General features: G+C 53.2%; 1 protein-coding gene across 1 annotated transcript in view; it reads right to left on the bottom strand.

Annotated features, from left to right (window-relative positions):
• The window catches only part of LOC103600767 (tensin-1-like), a gene marked incomplete at its 3' end in the record, with an annotated part of 169094 nt that overhangs the window by 62785 nt on the left and 86024 nt on the right, over positions 1-20285 (bottom strand). The window contains exons 6-17 of the mRNA XM_008585101.1: positions 19500-19550; positions 13271-13343; positions 12663-12709; positions 11514-11666; positions 10274-10324; positions 9119-9241; positions 8631-8695; positions 6529-6612; positions 2780-2892; positions 2267-2327; positions 1976-2051; positions 1127-1256 (exon numbers count right to left, since the gene is read on the bottom strand). Coding sequence (XP_008583323.1) covers positions 1127-1256; positions 1976-2051; positions 2267-2327; positions 2780-2892; positions 6529-6612; positions 8631-8695; positions 9119-9241; positions 10274-10324; positions 11514-11666; positions 12663-12709; positions 13271-13343; positions 19500-19550 — 1027 coding nt within the window. The remainder of the gene's footprint in view (positions 1-1126; positions 1257-1975; positions 2052-2266; positions 2328-2779; positions 2893-6528; positions 6613-8630; positions 8696-9118; positions 9242-10273; positions 10325-11513; positions 11667-12662; positions 12710-13270; positions 13344-19499; positions 19551-20285) is intronic.

The raw sequence follows: 20285 nt of genomic DNA on the forward strand, positions 1-20285 counted from the left end.
TCTGCTCTGTGGGACACCCATCACGCCTGTACCTGTCTCCCTCACTTCACAGTATCTCATTTGTGTGTCTCTCTCCAACAAGACTGTGAGCTCCCTGAGGGTAGGGCCTGACTTCTTTCTCTTAGTATCCCGAAGATTTAGCACATGCCTGGAACATACAGATAAACAAATGGTGCTTTGGGGTGGATGGATGGATAGATGGATAGATGGATGAATAGATAGATGGGTGGTTAGATGGGTAGATGGAAGGATGGATAAACAAGTGGATGGGTGGATGGATGGATAAATAGGTGGGTTGATGGATGAATGGATGGATAAATAGGTGGATGTATGAATGAATGTGTAGATGGATGGATAGATGACAGATGGATGGGTGGATAAATGAATGCATGGATGGATGGCTAGATAGATGAATCACAGATGGACGGATGGATGGATGGATGGATGGATGGATGGATGAACAGATGGACAGATGGACAGATGTGCATATGTATAAGTCCCAGGCCTGAATGTGATATAGATCAAACCTCAAATGGATAGAAGAAAAAAGCAGAAGAAAACACCAAACCTTCTCTGACCACCTCTCCTTCCCTCAGAAAGTGGTTCCTCCCTCACTGCTGCCACAGCTCCTCCACTACCGCTCTTCTACCCTGTGGGATAATTACTCCCTGCGAGGTCTGCCTCCCCACTCAACAAGACTTTTGAGTTTTGAGCTCCACCAAGGCAGGGATCATGTCATGTTTTACTTTGAATCCCAGCACTTAGCACTGAGCCTAACACAAAGTGGATGCCCAGTGAATGCTGGAAAAATAGTTGTCAACAAGACACATGGGACAAACCGAGAGGACAAGATGAATGAGACACAGGGAAAGTAGTAGAAGAAGGTGGAAGCTATACAACAGCCCAGGGACTGGGGAGGAATTCATCCCCATTTCTACTGACAACGTGAATTCCCAGACTATCCCAATCTTGACTCTCTCCCAATTCTCTCTCACTGTCACAAAGAATGCCCTGAGACTTGGCAGGCCACATGGCTCAGGAAAGATAGTCCCCATCTCCACCATAACCCCTCAAACTGCCACATGCCGTAGGAGCCCCCCACCCCAACCCCACCCAAGGAGCCCACCTTTGAAGGCATCGTCGAGGTCCTCCTTCCCAAAGACGAGCCCCAGGTCATGGATGGCACAGGTGTGGAACTGCACACGGAAGATGACGTCTCGGGCCGGGCTCCGGAACTTCTTATGGTAACACTTCAGCTGGGGGGGAGCAGCAGAGCCAGTCAGGGGCCCGAGGGTGGGAAGTCAGATCCCAGGGGGTCTCCTTATCAGCTCCATAGACTGAGCCCCCAAGGCTCGCCCCAAACCCCATGAGGGAGAGGTCGCTAACACCACGCAGGATCTCAGAGTTTTCTGGGGAGACTTCTAGAACAGCAGAGAATCCCCCCAAGCAGCAGAGCCAGTCAGGGGCCCGAGGGTGGGAAGTCAGATCCCAGGGGGTCTCCTTATCAGCTCCATAGACTGAGCACCCAAGGCTCGCCCCAAACCCCATGAGGGAGAGGTCGCCAACACCACGCAGGATCTCAGAGTTTTCTGGGGAGACTTCTAGAACAGCAGAGAATCCCCCCAAGAAGTTCCTGCCTATGGGTTGGAATGGAAAAAAGTGAGAGTGGATTTAAACTGCAACAGAAAGGACTGAAGTTAGAATGGAGGGCATCCTTGTCACCAATAGGAATCCAGGAGCGATATTTCCCTGGAGGTGTTCCAGAACAAAAGATACGCCCAAGGGAAGGACGTCCAGCTCCAAGGCGGGGGAATGAACAGGATGGAAGGCCTTGCAGGACCCCTGAGCACCTATGATTCAACATCTGGCAGCCCACCAGGAGTGGCTGTCTTGTCCTGAGAGGCAAAGGGGAGCAGGAACAGAGAAGAAGAAAAAACAAACGAACATGGGGCTTGAGACACAGGGTCGCACTCACCAAGATGTCCCCCTTCAAGAGCAGTCCCGGCTCGATGGTGATGCAGATGCTGGTCTGGCTGTCTCCTGGGATGTTGCTAAGGAGCGAAGTAAGCAGAGAAAGAGAGGGCGGCTGGAGGTGGGTGCATGGAACCCCTGCTGCTCCTCCACCACAGGCTGCTGGGAAACCTCGCTGCTCCTCCCCTTCAGCCCCCTTGAGAAGAAGAGGTCCTAGGCAGCCCCCCACCACCACCCCCGTGGTTGGCCTTGGTCCTTGAGCATCCCTGGCTTCTCATTCCCCTGGAATACTTACTAGATGCCAGACGTGTAGACAGGTTGCATGGCCTGGTAGATGCGGAGAAACGGCCGACACCCTGTCAGGGAGGGGTGGGTGTTGGCTGACAACAGAGACAGCCGGAGGAGGACGGGGGAGAGGAGAGAGTGAAGGAAGAAAGAGAAAGGAAGGGAGGAATGGGGGAAGGAGAGGTAGGAAGGGGAAAGAGGAAAAGAGGACAGAGAAAAAGGAAGCAGAAAGGGGAAGAATACTAACTTTCCATCTGCAAGGCATGTTCAGTTCACAAAAACAAGGCCACGCCCAACATCATCTGCCAGTGGGCATTGCAAGTATAGAGCCCATTCTACAAACGAATAGACTGGGACTCAAAAGAGCTCAGGAAGTGATGCAGTTGAGACTCCAATCCCAGCCCCATGACTCTGCAGCTCACATGCCGATGAACCACCCAAGGCTTTCTCTTAAGGAGATGAGATGGAAGATGGGAGGAAGGAGGGATGAGGGGAAGGGAGCCAGAAGGCTCGAGGCAAGTACCTCCTTTAGACTCAAAGTTGGGGATGCCGTGCATGATCACGTGGTGCAGAAACAGAGGCTTGTTGTTCATTTTGATGGAGCCGGAGAGCAGGCCACTGAAGTAATTCACGTACCTGCAGTGGGGACAAGGGCAGCTTCAGGGAAAAGGGCCTGTGCTGGGGCAGAGTCATACTGTTCTCTTTTCTACAAGAACATCACCCAAGAGCTCCCACCTATTCCCCCTCAATTCCACCCCCGCCTCAGGCCTCCTGGCAGCTGAAGTCTCCATGCCAAGACAGCCCCCCGCCCTTGCTGCCTGAAGCCCCAGGTAGGGTAGAGCCAGCAGGTACTACAAGACCTGCCGCTGGCTCAAGCCAAACGTCCCACTTGGAGTTCTCCAGCGCCCCCTGGTGGTAAACACGATCATCTCTTTCCTGCTTCACTCCCAGCCCAAGAATCTCCTGTTGGACCAAAATTCCTCCCCACGTGCGGGCCAGGCATCATTTAGGTGCTCGCTACTGCACAAGGCAGGCTGCCCAACGCTCCAGCAGCTCTAACATTCACACCAAGCCCAAATCAAGCTTAACACTTACACTCACAGCCCCGGTTCTGGCCCGACAGACCCACCAGCCACATGATAGTCCAGCAAATAGTGAGGGCTTAATAATCATAGTTCTTTACTTTCTTTACATCACAGTAAAGTGAATGAAGTCCCTCTGTATCAATTATTTCATGTGGTATTTCAGATTACTAACTTCCAATAAGTTTTCCTATCTCCAGGGTCAGCATCCCTCAATTCTTTTAACAGAGAGCTTTTTGGAAAAATGGAAGGATTAACCCACCTCCCCTCCTTCTAGACAGAGAGGAAAAATTAGGTCCAGAAAAGATCGCCAGACTCCCAAAGACACACAGCAAGACACACAAAGCTGGGAGTGGGTGGGGAGAGAAGGAAAGAACTACTCTCTAGCACTGGGCTGCCGAGCATCTGCTCAAACTGGAGGCCAGTCCTTTAGGTGTTGATTGGCAGGCACTTCCTCCTTTTCCGACTGGCCAGAGAATGCCAGGCTGAGGCAGCTAGACCAATCAGAATGCATCCTAAGGCTCTGTGGGATCCAAAGGGAACTCTTTGAGCAGGTTGGGACCGGAAACCGCATGACGATGACAAGGCTTGCCTCCTGTCTCTTGGCTCCTCGGCCCACCTCCGGGCCTGTGGGCCTCTGTCCCTGGGCCTGGGTGGGGCCACTTGGACTACCCAAGCAAGATAATCTGATGGGCAGCGCCTGCTCCTATTCAGGCCCCTGCCCAGCCCCCAACCCTGTTACTCAAACCGGAAACCTGGAATGGTGGGTTCCTATCAGACCTCCTGATCGTGCCAACAGGATGTGTCTGTGTGCTGTGGACAATGAATGTGGAGGCGGAGTAACAATGAATGGAGGAGCTGCAGGCAAAGCCCCTCCCTCCCTCTCTCCCTGCCCTCCACTCCTCCAACTGCTCCATTCCCTGCAGGTGACAAGAAGGCGGGAAAGTGACAACAAATGCACAGTAAACCCAACAGTTGTACTTTCACATTTGGGCACAGACAGAATGACCCACCCACAAGCAGATGCAGCAGCAGATATGAGCTGCCAGGCAGACACAGATAATGTACACACACAGATAATGTGCACACACAGACACGCCCCAACCATGCTCCGTAAGCACATATTGAATACTGTGGAATCCCTGAAAAATCCTGTTCCTGGAAGGTAACCCTGATCCCCATTCTCCGGGCCTTTCCCACTCAGCTTCAGAGACATGACTGCTCTGCCCACTTTCCAAGCCACATTGTGCCATTATAACAGCGTGTTCCTCTATTAGTACCCCTTCAAGGTCAAGGGCCGCACCATGACCAAGACCAGCAGCCATACGTGGCAAGCCAGGGACTGAGAAGCCAGCATTTAACCAACAGTTCTTTCCTCCCTGGGAAGACTCACATTGAGCCACAGCTGCTGTGTCTGCAAGCCTAGCCAGAATTTTCCACGTGTAAAGATATGCATTTCTGATCGCCAAACCAGAGGCTAGCTGTTAGCTATTTTGTGCCAACTGTAAAGTGCTGAGTTGCCTGAGGACTCGCTTCTGCTTGGGTTTCCCACTACAACGGCAGAAACAGCTCCCAGCTGTGACACACACTTCCAGCCAGCCAAGCAACATGGGGGTGATGGGGTGTATGTTAGAAACACTGAGCATGGTGAGGCTGGGAGGCTCCAGGACCAGCAGCTATTCGGTCCTGTTGGCCCAATCTGTGTTCCCAGGGGCTAGAAAAGCAAAGGGGATGCTTCAGCCTCTGCCTGGATCTGTTCCCTCTAGCTGGATGCTTTTCTCCAGACCTTCATCTACTTGGATGTTTCCTTCTCTCCACTCAGATCTTACCTCACATGTCACTCCTAAGAAGGTCCATCAATTTGAATGAGTCCTCATGCCCAACTCCACCACTCTCTAGCCATCATGATTTGTTTTTTCCTTCAAAGCACTTCTCACTATCTGAAATGATCTGGATTGTTTGTGAACTCGGGTCTCATCCACTAGAAGCTAAACTCCATAAGCCCTTGCCTGACAGGTTCGGCACCATGTCCCCAGTGCACAGAATGGTGTTGACACATCTCAGGCAGGTGGCAGGCCTATAACTCCCAGCCACAAAAGGAGCTGGGCCTGGGTCCCACTCCCCAGGTCTCCAGTGAGGGCTTGGGTTCCCCCCATTCTGACTGTAGCTCCCCAAAGACCACCTGACCTTCATACTGCTCCATGCCTTCCTGTAGATCAGACATCACTGAACCACATGTTAACCACAGAGTAGAATCCCTCAGGGCAGTCAGTGGGCAGCACAATTTGGGGGCACTGCCCTGGCCCAAGGGTTACTAGTTCTTCATGGATGTGCCTACTCGGCCACTACTGGCTGCGGACCCTGGCCACATGCCCCCTCCCTAGGCTCAGGCTTCTCATCTGTAAATTGGAGGTGCCCTAGACCGTCATATGGCAGCTCATCGTTATTCCAGTTAGGGCTCAAATTCTCCTTCAGTCAGCTCTCGTCTCTGCAGTGCTCTATTCTCTCTTTTCGCTAGCACTAATCGCAATCTGACACTGTCTTGTTTGTATGGTTATTTGTTTACTGTCCTTCTCTCCCAATAAACTGTCAGCTTCCTAAGGTAAAGGACTCTGCCTGTTCACCTAGATATCTCAGCGCTTGCGACTGCAGTAGACTACCTAAAATTTGCAAAATGAATGAATGAATCTCTCCCTGCCCTGCTTCCTACCTGGGCTACTGTTAGACTCCAATGTGACCACGTGGCTGAGAGCCCTTGGTAAAATTTTTAAACTCTCCCAAGAGAAGGTGACCTTTATCATGCATGTCTGTGACTTCCCAGGGCAGGCAGCAGTGACATCAGCCTCCTGTAGACATGTCTAAGCCTTGAGGCAATCCTGCCACCAGGGCCAAGAATAGCAGGTGCCTCCTTACACAAGTGCCTTCTTACCCCCAGACTGATGCTTCCCCTACTCTCTAGCACAGGCCTCGGGAGCCAACAGCCCTGCCAACCTGCAGGCACATGGAGGCTGGCCCACGGGCTCATCTGTGTCCCTGAGCTCACTCCACTCCAGGTTGGCTTCACAACACATGTGCTTGGTACACCCCCACCAAGGCACAGCTGTCCCATCCCCCACAGGTACACAAGTCTAGTCCCCTTGTAAAGTGAGGTCACACTGCATGTACTGGGCTGTGAGCCCTGGAGACCCACCTTCTTTGGGATGGCTGGCCAATGGGCACAATCTTATCCTCATAGAACCGCTTCATTGCAAACCGGTCCAGAGCTTGGTCTGCGCTGTTGGGAGAAACAGGTGGTCGTAGGAGCCAACTCCTATGTCCAAGAGTCCCTTGTCCACTTACCCCTGCCCCCAGCCTGCAGAGCCCTCCAGCTAGCCTTGGTAGGAGGACAAGCCTCTTCCTCCAGCCATCCTGTGCTGAGAAACTTTCAGGAAAAGAGCTCTCCAGCATCTCTCCGTCCTGTGAGGGGCAGCCCTCAGACCTGGGGCTTTGGAGCCAGACAGCCTGGGAGCCCATCCCAAGTCTACCACTGACTAGTCCTGTGTCTTGGGGCATGTTACCTAACCTTTCTGAACCTCATTGTCCTCACCTGTCAACTGAGGGTGATAATCGCACCTTCCTCAAAGGTTACTGTGGAGATTAAGTGAGGTCATCCATAAAGAACATATAATATGTGGGCAGGAAGTGTCCACCACTAAGCAAAGATGAGGCTGGGTTGGATCCCTCAAAGTCATAAAACTACCACCCTACTGGCAAGTCGTCCACAGAATATTCTACCCGTCCTCATAGTGCGCTCGGAGAGATCATTTTGAAGCTGAAACACAGATTACGTAGCTCCTCTGTTCCTGACTCTCCAGTGACTTCCCATCACTCTTAGCACAAACTCTGAGGTCCTTAGCAGGACCTACAGGCCCCACGGCTCTGCCCCCCCCAGCTCCTCCTCCTCCTCCTCTTCCCTCACTCATTGGTCTCCAAACACACCAGCCCCTCACACTCCCACCCCAGGCCTCTGTCCTTCCTGCAAGGCTCATCCCCCCGACTTCTCACGACTCGACCCTCCTGCCCCACCATACTTCAGGTCTCTGCTCCAACATCACCTCATCAAGAGGCCTTCTCCGACCAGTATCCTGTGCCACCTGCTGTCTCTCTCTAAATTCTTTATTCTTTCCTGGTAATTATCACCTGACATTACTCATGTGTTTGTTTACATATTTAATGTCCACGACGGCAGTGGGTTGGCTTTGCCCACTGCTGTCTTCCCACCGCCTAGAACAGTGCCTGGCAAAGTCCAGCTCCTCCTCCTCTTCCCTCACTCATTGGTCTCCAAACACGCCAGCCCCTCACACTCCCACCCCAGGCCTCTGTCCTTCCTGCAAGGCTCATCCCCCCGACTTCTCATGACTCGACCCTCCTGCCCCACCATACTTCAGGTCTCTGCTCCAACATCACCTCATCAAGAGGCCTTCTCCGATGAGTATCCTGTGCCACCTGCTGTCTCTCTCTAAATTCTTTATTCTTTCCTGGTAATTATCACCTGATATTACTGATGTGTTTGTTTACATATTTAATGTCCACGAGGGCAGTGGGTTGGCTTTGCCCACTGCTGTCTTCCCACCGCCTAGAACAGTGCCTGGCAAAGTGGCTGTTCAATAATCATGGTTGAATGAATCAACAAATGAATGACTGAATCCCTCTGCCTCCCTGCAGAACAGAATCAGAATGGGATTCGTCCACTGGTCATTTCTTATTCTTGCTCCAAAACACCTGCGTGGGAAGAGAGCCCTGCTGGCCAGAGGCAGGGGGATGAATGAGATTACTTCTAGATGGTTCCACCACATCCAGATCTGATCCAATATCTTTTTCTGACTCCCTCCCTGCTCCCTGCTCACCCAGGGAAACAGAAGGCAATTTGGCAAGGACAAGTTGTCCTAGAAGCTGGCTGAATGGGCGGCCCATGCGGGGCCTACTTCCCAAGGCTGCCCCCATCAGACCCCCGGACAAGGACAGGTCTCTCTCTCCTGCTACAGAGCTGTGGGCAGGCAGATTCTCCTCTTCTGGGCCCATGCGGGGCCTACTTCCCAAGGCTGCCCCCATCAGACCCCTGGACAAGGACAGGTCTCTCTCTCCTGCTACAGAGCTGTGGGCAGGCAGATTCTCCTCTTCTGGGGGCTCCTGCACCCATCCTCCTCACCTCTCACCCCCTCTGTCCTTGTCCTCCCACCCCAGAGAAGGGAGGGGCAATGGATGGGGGAGGGGGTCATACTGTCAATATTCAGAGGATAGGGCCCCTCTTACCTGGCAGAAATGTTGCTGTAGTGCATGTAAGCCGCAATAACAACTCCTATCCTGCCTCGGTTTCCCTGAAAGAGCCACCAAACACAAAAGCCTTTATTTCTAAGGCTGGTCCTGCTGCCCCAAGGCCCATCTAGAAGCCTAGGATCAAAGGAGGCAGAGGATAGAGAAAGGGGTGTGACCCTAAGGGAGAATAGAAGGGGGAAGGGGGACACAGGGGAGGGAAGCAGATGGCAGCTGAGGTCAGAAAACACACAGCTGATCATCCACTGCTGGGAACACAAGCTGGTACCTCCCACTTCTTGGAGGTGCCCCCAAGACAGAATCTATTATCCCTAGAGAGGAAAATACAAACAGATGGATTTGTATGCTCACACAGTCCAAAGATACAGGCAGGGATCCACACTCATCCACGGATACGCTCAGGCATGTGCATGCACACACACACACGCACACAGACACGCAACACGCACGCACCCCTCTGCTCTGACCTTGTTGTGTAGAACGATGACATTGTGGGGATCTGCGTTGAGCCACGTGTCCATGGCCTTGCAGACGCTGCAGATCTTCTCCAGGGCTGGGGTGTGTAGGTCGGGCCAACCAAATTCCAGTACCTGTGGCCCAAGCCATGAGTGAAAAGGGGGAGGAAGCCCTGGAGAGTCTAGCAGACCAGCAGGAGTGACACACAGAACATGCCAGGACTGGGGCAGATGCCCCCAGCAGTCAGCCCTGCTGGGAGGCAGGGCTGTGAAGGGCAAAGGCCACCAGCTGGGACTGCAGACCCTGAGCCCAGGCCTCTGGCACTGACTCACTGGGGGGCCTCAGGCATGTCCCCTCCCCCAGCCTCAGTTTCCTCATATGTGCACAAATTAAAGGCTTGGAGCCAATGACCCCACAGTCCCTTCCACACAACTCTGCCCTCAAAATGTGCTGAGTGGCCTCAAGTCCTAGCTCAAGGTGAGAGAGGGCCCTGGACATGCAAATCATCCATTTTTTCAGGCCAGCTGAGAGAAGCATGAAGGGCACAGAGGGCAGATCTGAATGGCAGCCTCCAGGCTCCTCAAGAGCTTTCCAAATTCAAAGAACTCAAAAATAAAAGAGACTTTCTGCTAGGGAGGCCCACAGAGCAACACCTAATCCAGCCCATCCACTTTCAAGGTGCAAACTGAGACCCAGAGAAGTCTGTCACCTGCCCAGGGTCACATAGCAACAGGCACCAGAATGCAGGAGTGGGGAGCAGACACCCATGGCAAAGCCTCACATACACCCCACTGAGCAAACACAGTAAAAGCTGGCTAAAGGAATGTCTAAAGCAGCTATTCCCAACTGTTTTAAATCCAAAAACTAAAAATCTCACAACTCGAGCCTCACCCCAGAGATTCTACGTGCTCCCCAAGGGGGCAGACCTGGGTAGGAAATCACTGTCCCAAGCTTTACTTTCTGTAATTTGCATTACAGATACAATAAACATACTATTTTCCATTTTTCAAATATCAGATGGCACTTTATCTTTGAGTAGGCTTTTCAAACTGTCACAGCACTCTTTCCCAAAATTCTAATATGGGAACTGCAGGAGGCAGAGCTCATCCAGTGTTCTTCTCTTCCAGTCGGGGAGAGTCCCCTTCCCAAAATGTCCATTGGCTCACCTTAGCATGGAGCTTCGTGACATCAGGTCTCCGCTCAGAGAGGTTGAACAGCTAGAAGGAGAAAAAGGAAGAGACAATGAGGAGGTGAGGGTGAAGGGGGCTGGAGGGGGGAGACAGCGCCATGGCAGGGAAGCCCACTAGTCACACTGGGGACGGTGGCATCATCTCCAGCTTCCTCTGCAGAGTCCACTGCACCACTGGGTCCTGAGCCACGGGCCAGGCAAATGCTACCCAGACCTCCTGTGCTCACTCAGTCCTCCCGATGGCAATCCTATCCACACACGAACATACAACGGAGTCCCATCAGACACACATTGACCAACAGGAACTCAATTATAGGTTCTCAGGAGAAAAGGAGAGAGAGAGAGATGTAGACACTCAGCTGTTCCCCAGTGAGCGGATGACATCCTGAACCAACAGTGAGAAGGGGCTGGAAGGTCTCCAGTCCCACAGGCGTCTCATCATACTGAATGAGAATCCAGTGGTGTTACATGGTAAGTATTTGGCCATCTCTGATTTCCACTTCACTTGTTGACTTTAGAACCTCACCCAGGACAATGCAACTTTTCTGTTGCCAGACACTCTCCAGCAGAGGGAGGAAACAATCCTGGGTGGGCCCTCTCAGACCCTCTACACCCTGTCCTAGCACATGCCCTTCAACATCTGATCACACCCCATGTGATCCCCCTGTCTCTGGCACTCCTGTCTCTACCTCTGAAGCGAGTGTGCAGAGCTTCCCTCCTCCACCCCACTGCCTGGGAAATTCACAGACAACTATGTTGTCTCCTGGGGAGAAAAGAGAACAGCCCAGTCTAGAATAGCCAGGATGTGGGGAGGGAACAGAGACCCACAGAATCCTGACCTCTGGAAATCAGGAACGATCTTAGGTGGCTTCTAGTCCACTCTTGCTCCCCATAAAGGAGCGCAAGAGCCCCATTCTGCCTTCTGACACACAGAAGGCTCCCGAAAGATCCTGGGGCTGCTCCAGAAGAGGACGGAGAGCCTGAGCTGGGTGCTCTCCAGCATCCCGGAGCTGAGCCCTCAGCTGCCCTCCCCTTGCTCTCAAGCTGAGCTGTGGAGTGGGCGAGAGGCCTCTCAGGGAAGGAGGCAGCTCAGGTGACATGCTCACCTGGGTTCCAGGTAAGCCAGACCACAGTGCGCATTCCTGTCCTCCCAGAGACAGGCCGACTCCTGCCCTTTGTTCCCTGGCTCTCTCCCCACCTCTGGCAGCTCCCACTACCTGCCAGAGCTGCTTCTTGGCAGGGGCCTCCCTGGTTTCTAAGGGTCCAGGAACAGAGGGCGCTGAGTCCTTGCTGCTGTGGTTGCGGGCGGCCCCCAGCGCCATCTGTGTTCCTTGGATAGGTGCGCTGGGCAGTTCACCCTCCAACAGGCGCTGAGGAGCAGGGGTAAGGGGCTCATACCTTTACATCTCTCCTGGCTTTCCTTCCAGGGAAAGGGCCCGGATGCCCACTGGGGACGCCCACCTGTAGCTTTTGGGAGTACCTCCCCAACCCTCATCACCAACCTCCATCCAATGGGGGGCAGCATTCACTTTTTTTTTTCTTTTTTTTTTTTTTTTTTTTGCTAATCTTTCACTACAGCAGGATAAAGTTGAGACTGGGCAGCAAGAGGAATACCACCAGGGTATTTAAAAGTGACAGGGCTTTCTAGCCCTGGAGTGTACAAGCTCCAGGACACTAAGGAGCCTAGAAAAATCCAAATCTCCACCAGGGTTAAATCTGAGCCCCGTTGTTTAGATGAAACACGGAGATGGGGCGGCCGAGGATGACATACGGCCTCTCCATGGTGGGATGACAGGGTCTGAGTAGTAGAGGACCAGTGGCCAGAGGTAAGGAGCCCAGCTTGAGTGTGGCTGCTGAGCCTGGCCACTCCTTGTCCCTGTGGTAAGCTCGCTGAAGCTATTGGGGTGGGGTTCCTACCCAAGGACAGATCTGTAGGTGGTGACCAGTCTGGGACAAGAAGCCACATGCACTTATACCCCAAGAAAATGGATATGAGGGCAGGGAGCCTCAGCTAACTGGAGCATCCCCTCCTCGCAACCTTCCAAAACCCCTCTTTGTGCTGGCTCCAAGGAGGAGAATGGACTGTCAGAAAAACTTGCAAAGCGAGCTCCTATCCTTCCAGCCTTTCCCTCAGCATGGACGGGGGGCAGGGGGGTGAAATGCATGAGTCCCACGTGGCCCATCCTGGCCACTGACCTGCCCCTGTCCTCAGGCACGTTCCCAGAAGGATGCAGAGGCAGAACAGCGCCCCCAGCTGGACATCCTCAGCATCGCACTCTGCACCCACCTGCCCCTAGTCTGTTCTCAGCTGTAGGGGAAGGTGAGGTTCCTGCAAAGAGCCACCTGCGCTGGCAGCTGGACCTCACCCCTCCAGCAGCTTCAGCTACACACCAGGGCTGGCATTCTCGCTCATCTGGGGAGCCCCAGAGGGTGAAGGTGAGGGAGAGCGGAAGCAGGGGCCAAACAGACTCTCTGGATCAGCAAGCACAGAGTCCCCTGTACATCCCCTCCCCCAGCCCCCACCAGCCCAGCCAGGTGGAGAACTTTCCTTTTATAAACTCTCCACTTTCAGAAACCCCTGTCTGCAGAGAGGAATGAGAGCTAGCACAGGCCTTGATGCCAGTCAGCCTGAATGCAAACTCAAGCGCTGCCTCTTGGTGGTTGTGTGACCTTTAACAAGTGACATAATCTCTGGAACTCAGTTTCTTCATCTGCCAAATGGGAATAAAATACTTACCCTAAAGGGTTGTTGCAAGGACTAGATGAGCTCATGCAGGTAAATAAAGATTCCAGCTCAAGGTCCAGCTTGGAACTAGAGCTGAAATCGTGACTGCTGTCAAGTGGCATCTGCCTGCATCCGCTCATTGTGCCTTTCACGTTTGCCCACGCTCCCTGCCAGTGGCTTTATGGCTTCAGTTTGGGGGACCCGGAGGCAAGACTTGACAAAAACACCCACAGTGACCCCATTGCCTACACTTCTGCCCCTGCCAGGCATACCTGATGGGCTGGGGATGGGACTGTATGCTCGGGGTGACTCTGGTGGAACCCTGGGAAAGAGAAAAGAGAAGCAGCATTAGGGAGGGGCAGGCAGGATGGCAGGAGGACAGCAGCAGAGCTGTCCACGGGAGCAGTCAGGGCTGTGGCCAAACTCAGATTCTCTTCTCCATTCTCTACCAGCATTCCAGCCCTGCCACCCTAACACCCCAGCAACACAGGAACCCAAAGCCAAAAGCAATCAATGCCAATTCCACATGAGTGTGCCTGCCTGCATGCAAACCCCAAAGAGGCCAAAGGAGGAAACCCCAAATGCTGAGAAAGGTACCCCGCCCAGGCTGGTGCCATCTGCAGCGGGGACACACTCAAACAACAGTTGCTGAATCGATGGAAATACACTGTGTCTTGACTTTCTGGCCCATTGTGATAGTAACCCCAAGTGGAGAATGCAGACTGCAACCATGAAGAAATGGGACAGACGTGAGTGGGGGCTCGCCTCTGTCCTGCTCCAAACCTGTCTTCCCCGACCACCGTCATCCACACTCCCCTCCCTGAAACCAACAACAGTGAGTCATTCGATTAAAAGTTTTGAGATCAGAACAGCCAGGCCTGTCACGTCCGTCAAGACAAGGGCTAAGGCGGCGAGCCACGCTCCTAAGGACCCATTGTTAGCCCATCTCACCACTCCCATTTCCAAATTAGGCAAATGGACCCCAGTTGGTGCCCAAAGGCGAGCCACGCTCCTAAGGACCCATTGTCTGTTAGCCCATCTCACCACTCCCATTTCCAAATTAGGCAAATGGACCCCAGTTGGTGCCCAAAACACCCCCGGGCAGCGGTATGGCATGGTGGTGAAAGCACAGGGTCAGAGTTCATGGACCCCAGAGTCTGGATTCCAGCGTCCTGCTGGGCAGCCTTGGGAGTTACTTAAGCCTTCTGTCATGTCACATGTAAAACGGGGCAGAGGCTTGCAGTGAGGATTCAAAAGAATCATGCACATAACGCACTTTGCATAATGCCCAGCACTCAACAAATGACAGCTGTCGTTTTTGTTATTGCTATCATGTCAAGTACAATTGAAAGGGCAGTTACTGAGAGGTGGTTACCACCAAACATTCACCTCTACAGAAAATCAAAACCCTTCATCGCCTCTACCACTCGCAGCTGCCCATCCTTTTGGCCACCTCCTACAATGCAGAATATGGACACCCAATTTCTAGGTTCCCAGGTCCAGCCCGAGCCCTCTGAGCCCCCTGACACTTTCCAAACACCCTTGTGCCCCCCAGAAACAGCCTTTCCTGACCACCAAGTTACGGGACCACACTCTGCCGAGGCGAGAAACTGAGGCACAGAGTAACTCACCCCCAAGTCCCTGAGAAGTTGATGACCAAGCAGGATTCATACTCCAATTTGGGGCTTGACCACCAGAACCCCAAGAAAAGAGCCCCTTCAGTTCTCTGCTGGGCCTGCAGCACCAATGAGGCAGGGCAGGTGGGCTCTGCAATCCAGCTCCTAACTCAGCCCATAGCTAGGGCAACTCCACTAAGAGGAGGGCTCTCCATCCAGCTGCCCAGCATCCCCTCTGCCCGAGCTGCCTCCCAGCTCTGCCCAGCTCAGCGGCAGCAGAAGGAGGGAAGAGCCAAGCTGGGCTGTCAGGTGGAAAGTTTCTCAGTCTCCATAGCTCTTCTGGCCCTGAGGACTCAGGTTTGCGTGAGTCAGGCTGGGGAGGGGAGTGGGGGGCAAAGAGGGGTTGTTTGGTTTTTCAAGCCCCAAACCAGGCTGTTCCTAAACTACGCGCCAGAGCAACACAAAAACTCAACACTTCCATCTCCTCGCTGGTCCCTGATGAGGAGTCCCTGAATCTCCCCAGGCCCTAGGCCCTGCTCCAGCACCCGGGGCCACCCTGATATAAATAGCCCCTCGGGTTTCATCTGTTGCTGATCTACAGCTACTTTTGGAGGAAGCCACCACAACTGCTTCGAACAACTGGAAGCCACAACCATAGCCAAGGCTTGAGGTGTGGCCAGAAACATGGGAGCAAAGAGCTGGAGAGAGACAATGGGATATATTGAGACAAGCTTGGCAAGGAAACCCGGGAGCCAAGGGGAGCTGGGAGCCTCCAAAGGCACAGGGGTTAGAAGGACGAGCAGGGCAGGAGACCTGGCTCCCGTCTGTCCACCGCCTTCTTCCAAACGTTACAACACTCCACATTCCTCAGCCTCCCCGCCCCAAAAAAGCCGGGGAAGATAAATAAAAACTTGGCCCAAACAGAGTCTGGCCATGCTGACTCCAGAGGTGATAAGGCAAAATCCAAGCCACTCTGCTTGCAGGCAGGTGGAGAAAGCTTCCCTGCACAGTGACCCCACTGCAGAGGACGGGGGACGAACAGCTGGACTGTCAGCCCCCGATGAATCACTGGGCTTCCCTCTAACTGATGGGGCTTCCTGTTTTCTGCAGTTTGGGGGCATGTGACCCTTGCTGGCAGATGGCCGACATGCACGGTGACATGGCTGAGTGTCTGTGCACACAGGCACACAGGGAGAAATCGGAGAACAACAGATGGGTTAGGGCGGGGGGGGCAGCGTGTGAGTAAACACACCCTAGTGCACCAAAACACACAGGTGACCTCACACACGAGGCTAGAGACGGGCGCCTTCTGCAGCATGCCTCATCACGTAGGCTTTTCATAAGGCAAGTGGGAGTAAATCAAGGTATCTGGTCAACCCTGTGTCTTGATCATCACATTCATTCCCTCATTCGGTAATTCATTGGATGTAGCTGGCTGTGGGCCAGGCCATGACCTGGGCACCAGGGAACAGACGAGGTAAAGTCCCTGACGTCAGAGAGCTGATATTCTATGGACAAAGGCATTCATCAATGGACCCAGTATGAGAAGCAGCGGCTCTATCTCATTTACCCATCTGTAAAATGGGTACAGCACAGCACTCTCATAGTTTCCTACTTACTCCACTTAAAGCTCCTGAGGAGAACTACTAGAAGACTTTACAAACATTATTTTAAAAAGAAAAATAATCTGCCTGCCCATAATCCCATTCGTTTTCTCTCTGACGATCTCAAAGCCTTTTACCCATGTGGCTTTGAACTTCCTCCTAGCTCCTCCCAAGACATAGATCAATGACAGAACTTTTTTTTTTTTTTTAAAGATGACCAGTAAGGGGATCTTAACCCTTGACTTGGTGTTGTCAGCACCACGCTCTCCCAAGTGAGCCACAGGCCGGCCCTATTAACAGAAGAACTTTTGATCCAATTCCCTAGACACCAAACAGAACTCTCCCCATTCTCATCTATAAAAGATCTCCTTTTCTGAAAGAAGATCATGAAAGGAGACTCCATAACCTCCCAAAACACAGTGTCTTTTCTCACTGTCAGGAAGTTCCTCCTAGTATCTAACCCTCATCCTTCCTGCTGCAGGTTCAGCCAACTCTTTTGCCTTGGTCCTCACTGCAGGCAGAGCTGATCATCATTCAGACACTCCTGGGGGCTCAAGGTCTGTGGCCCTCCACTCTGTTATTTGCCACCTTCTTTCCCACCATGCAGCAAGAAGCGGGAACCTCAGGCCTTGGGTGGGGTGGGTTTGGAGCAACCCCTCTGTGGGAAGAGTCCTGCCTTCCTTTGAGGCCCACAGACCAAACACAACAGCTCTGGGTCAAAAGAAAAGCCATTTCCTGAGCCCAAGTCCTCAGGGGAGCACAGTTGGGAGGAGGGTCTGCAAGCAAACACCAGGGACCATGTCAGGCAGCCAGAGGTTGGTGACCAACCTACATCAGGGGCCCTCCCCACCTCTACATCTCCTCTGGGGGCTGCGGCCAACCCCCACCCCAGACCAACTCCCTCCAGCCACACCCCTTCCTCTCTCCTTCCTGCCCACCAGCCAGGATTTTTCCAAAACAAAGTGCGACACTGCACACCGTCCGCAAACTCCACTGCACACCAACTCAGGCAGAGGAAAACAGCCGTTCCTGCCCTGTGAGTCCCAGGCCGTGGGCCAGAGGCAGGAATACCGCTCAGCAAACAGGCACATTTTCGCTGCAGCAGGCCCAGGGCCACAGCCAGGCTGCTTTGAGAACGAGTTCTCCTCACCCAGGTGGACTGTGGGAGAGCCCAGTGGCGGGGCAGGGGACCAGCTCAGTGACCCTGGAGTCACCCAACCTGGCACAGGTGTCCAGGAGTGGTTAGAATTAGGTTTTCCCTCTGTTTGCAGCCCACAGGCGACCCTGGAATCTGTTCACCTGCTTCCTTTTCATGCAGTCTTCTGACCAGACTAGACCAAAAGTCACCTCATACCTCCTTGCATATCCAGACAAGATAGCCTTGCCCACCCCTGACATACACACACAGACGTATTCATCCCAGATCAACAAAACTTTCTTCTAAAAAATCCAGAAATCCTCCAGTCACAACTAAACACCCACCTCTTTCTTCTGTAGGACCCAGGTTCTACACACCCTCGCAGTCAAAAGTTCTTCACGACGTCTAGCTTCACTCTTGCTGCAGCTCTAGTTTACAGGATCCGTCTGGCCCAGGCTGGAGATGCAGGGAGCAGCAGCTCAAGGACTTAGCTTCTAAGTGTCTCCAGACCACTGGCTAAAAGGCTTGGTTCACATGCCATCTCCCTATCCCCTGGGGTTAGGAGTCCTGGATGACACCAGATCCAAGCAGTGGTCCCAGGCAGGAATGGAGTGGCATTCATTGAGGAACTTAAAGCCTCTGTTTCCTCATCTATAAAATGAGCTCATAGCATCTGCCATAAGTGGGTGTCATGAGGATCTAAAAACACCCAGCCCAGCTCCTGGCCCTCAGTCAAAATAACAGTAATAAGAAAGGCCAACTTTAATTGAGCACATATTATATGCTCTAAATACTTAAGCTAGTTCATCCTCAGTAGTAGGTACACACAAAAATTAATATCCCTTGCATCCCAGCCCCAGAAACATCACAACCTAGATAGGGGCCCCTCTCCAACATGCGTATTCCGTGCCCATAGGAAACAACGTATACCTTGAACAGAGCCTTCCCTGCTCATGTGAGAGGCATGCTCCCTGCTCCTCCTGGAGGGGCCCAAGTGGCCTTCACACCTCCGCTCTGCAGGGCTGGACATGCAGGGCTGCCTCGGAGCAATGTGGTGGTGGCAGTGGGCTCAGCACTCGAGTGTGGCTGCCTGCAGGAGTGGCCTCCTCCTGCTCCCCCCAGCACCTCCCTCCAGGGCCCTCCCCACCGCGGGTCAGGCAGCTGTCAGATGATAGGGCCTCATGCCATCAGCAGCTCCCCCTGTGCCAACCGCCAAAACCACTCCCTGTTCCTCTACAGACCAGGGCGGGTGAAGATGGAGAGGCCAGCTTTGGGGCATGTGGTCAGAGAAGGGCAGGGAAGAAAGAAAAGCCAAACTTGTCAGGGGTCTGCCCCTTGGGTGTGAAGACAAGCCCAGTCACAAACAAGCAGGGTCCTGGGAGAGCCCTTGTTCCCTTCTCTGGGGTTCTTCCATTTAAGGAATTTGCCCATTTGCCCCCGCCACCAAAAATGCCAGGCAGAAGGAGCCCAGGGGGACCAACTAGCCCATCTTCCTGCTTCCTCCTGAATCAATGGCATTTAAGCCACACAGAGAATTATGCCATTTTGCCACCAAAAATGCCAGGCAGAAGGAGCCCAGGGGGACCAACTAGTCCATCTTCCTGCTTCCTCCTGAATCAATGGCATTTAAGCCACACAGAGAATTATGCCATTTTCAAAGAGTTCTGTCTCCAAAAAAGCAGACCCTACAAATTCCTCAAGGTCTAATAACCCCCTAAAAGTCTGGGGGTCCTGCTGTATCTCAGCCTTTAGTCCCTCTTGCTGAGATTTTGCCCATTTCCCTGACCCTTTCCAAGACTGCCATCGCCAGCCAGCCCACAGAGCATGTCGTCTCTCCTTGCTCCCCTCCCTGCAGCATGGAGGCCTGGCAAAGGCATGGGCAAATGAGCCCTGGAGCCAGCTTAGATGGAGGCCAAAGCCAAGGCTGAGGCCCAACATGTAAGTAACGGGCCTGCACACAAGCCCAGCCCTGCATGCTGAGCGCCCCGGCCTGCCCTTCCAGAGAGACTAAGGGAGGCCCACAAAACAAGACAGGTCTGGGACATTGACCACCCCCATCTCATCCCCCCAGGCACCAGGGGCCCCACCATATCCTTCTCCTCCCCCATCCCCATACTTACGTCCTCCTCGAGGCTTTTTCGAGTGTTTCCACCCCGTGAGGCTCCTTCTCCCTGTAGACAGAAAAGGCCATCAGAGAGGGGCGTCAAGGAAAATAAGCAAAGGGCACACAGGTCCTCCACCCGCTGGGTCTCTCAGGGGTGGAGGGTGAGAGGGTTGGCAGAAGGGCCTGGGAGGCAACTTTGCTGTTTAACATTTCTTTGTCCGCTAAAGGCCCCCCAGAGCTAGCCAAACCCTCTCATTTGTGTCTACTGACTACTCCTGTCAGTGATACTATTATTCCCATTTTGCAGATGATGAAACTGGGGCTCACCTACAGTCACACAACTGAAACCATGGTGGAGTCAGGATTTGAACCCAGATCCTCCAACTCCAAGCCCACGATTTCATGCTGATCACAGCCAGGAGATGCACCTCAGCTGCTAATCTTGGTTTCCCAACTGCAGAACCCACTATATTCCTCCCTTCCTCTTCCACACAGACTTGAGGACATCATCTGTCTCTCTGCTATGTCAGAAAGATCTGTCTGGTGGGCCGAGCCTGTGGCGCACTTGGGAGAGTGCAGCGCTGGGAGTGCAGCAGTGCTCCCACCACGGGTTCGGATCCTATATAGGGATGACCGGTGCACTCACAGCGTTCACTGGCTGAGCGCGGTGCGGCCGGTCTCAAAAAGGACAAAAAAAGAAAGATCTATCTGGAAAGATTAGCCTGGCTTTCTCGCATTCTACATATTTAATAAAAAAGCCCACACTTACCGCTGGCCTCTCCCTCGCAGCTCCCACCCCTGC

This window comes from Galeopterus variegatus, unplaced genomic scaffold (genome assembly GCF_000696425.1).
Source record: "Galeopterus variegatus unplaced genomic scaffold, G_variegatus-3.0.2 Scaffold3453, whole genome shotgun sequence".
Classification (NCBI taxonomy): Eukaryota; Metazoa; Chordata; class Mammalia; order Dermoptera; family Cynocephalidae; genus Galeopterus; species Galeopterus variegatus.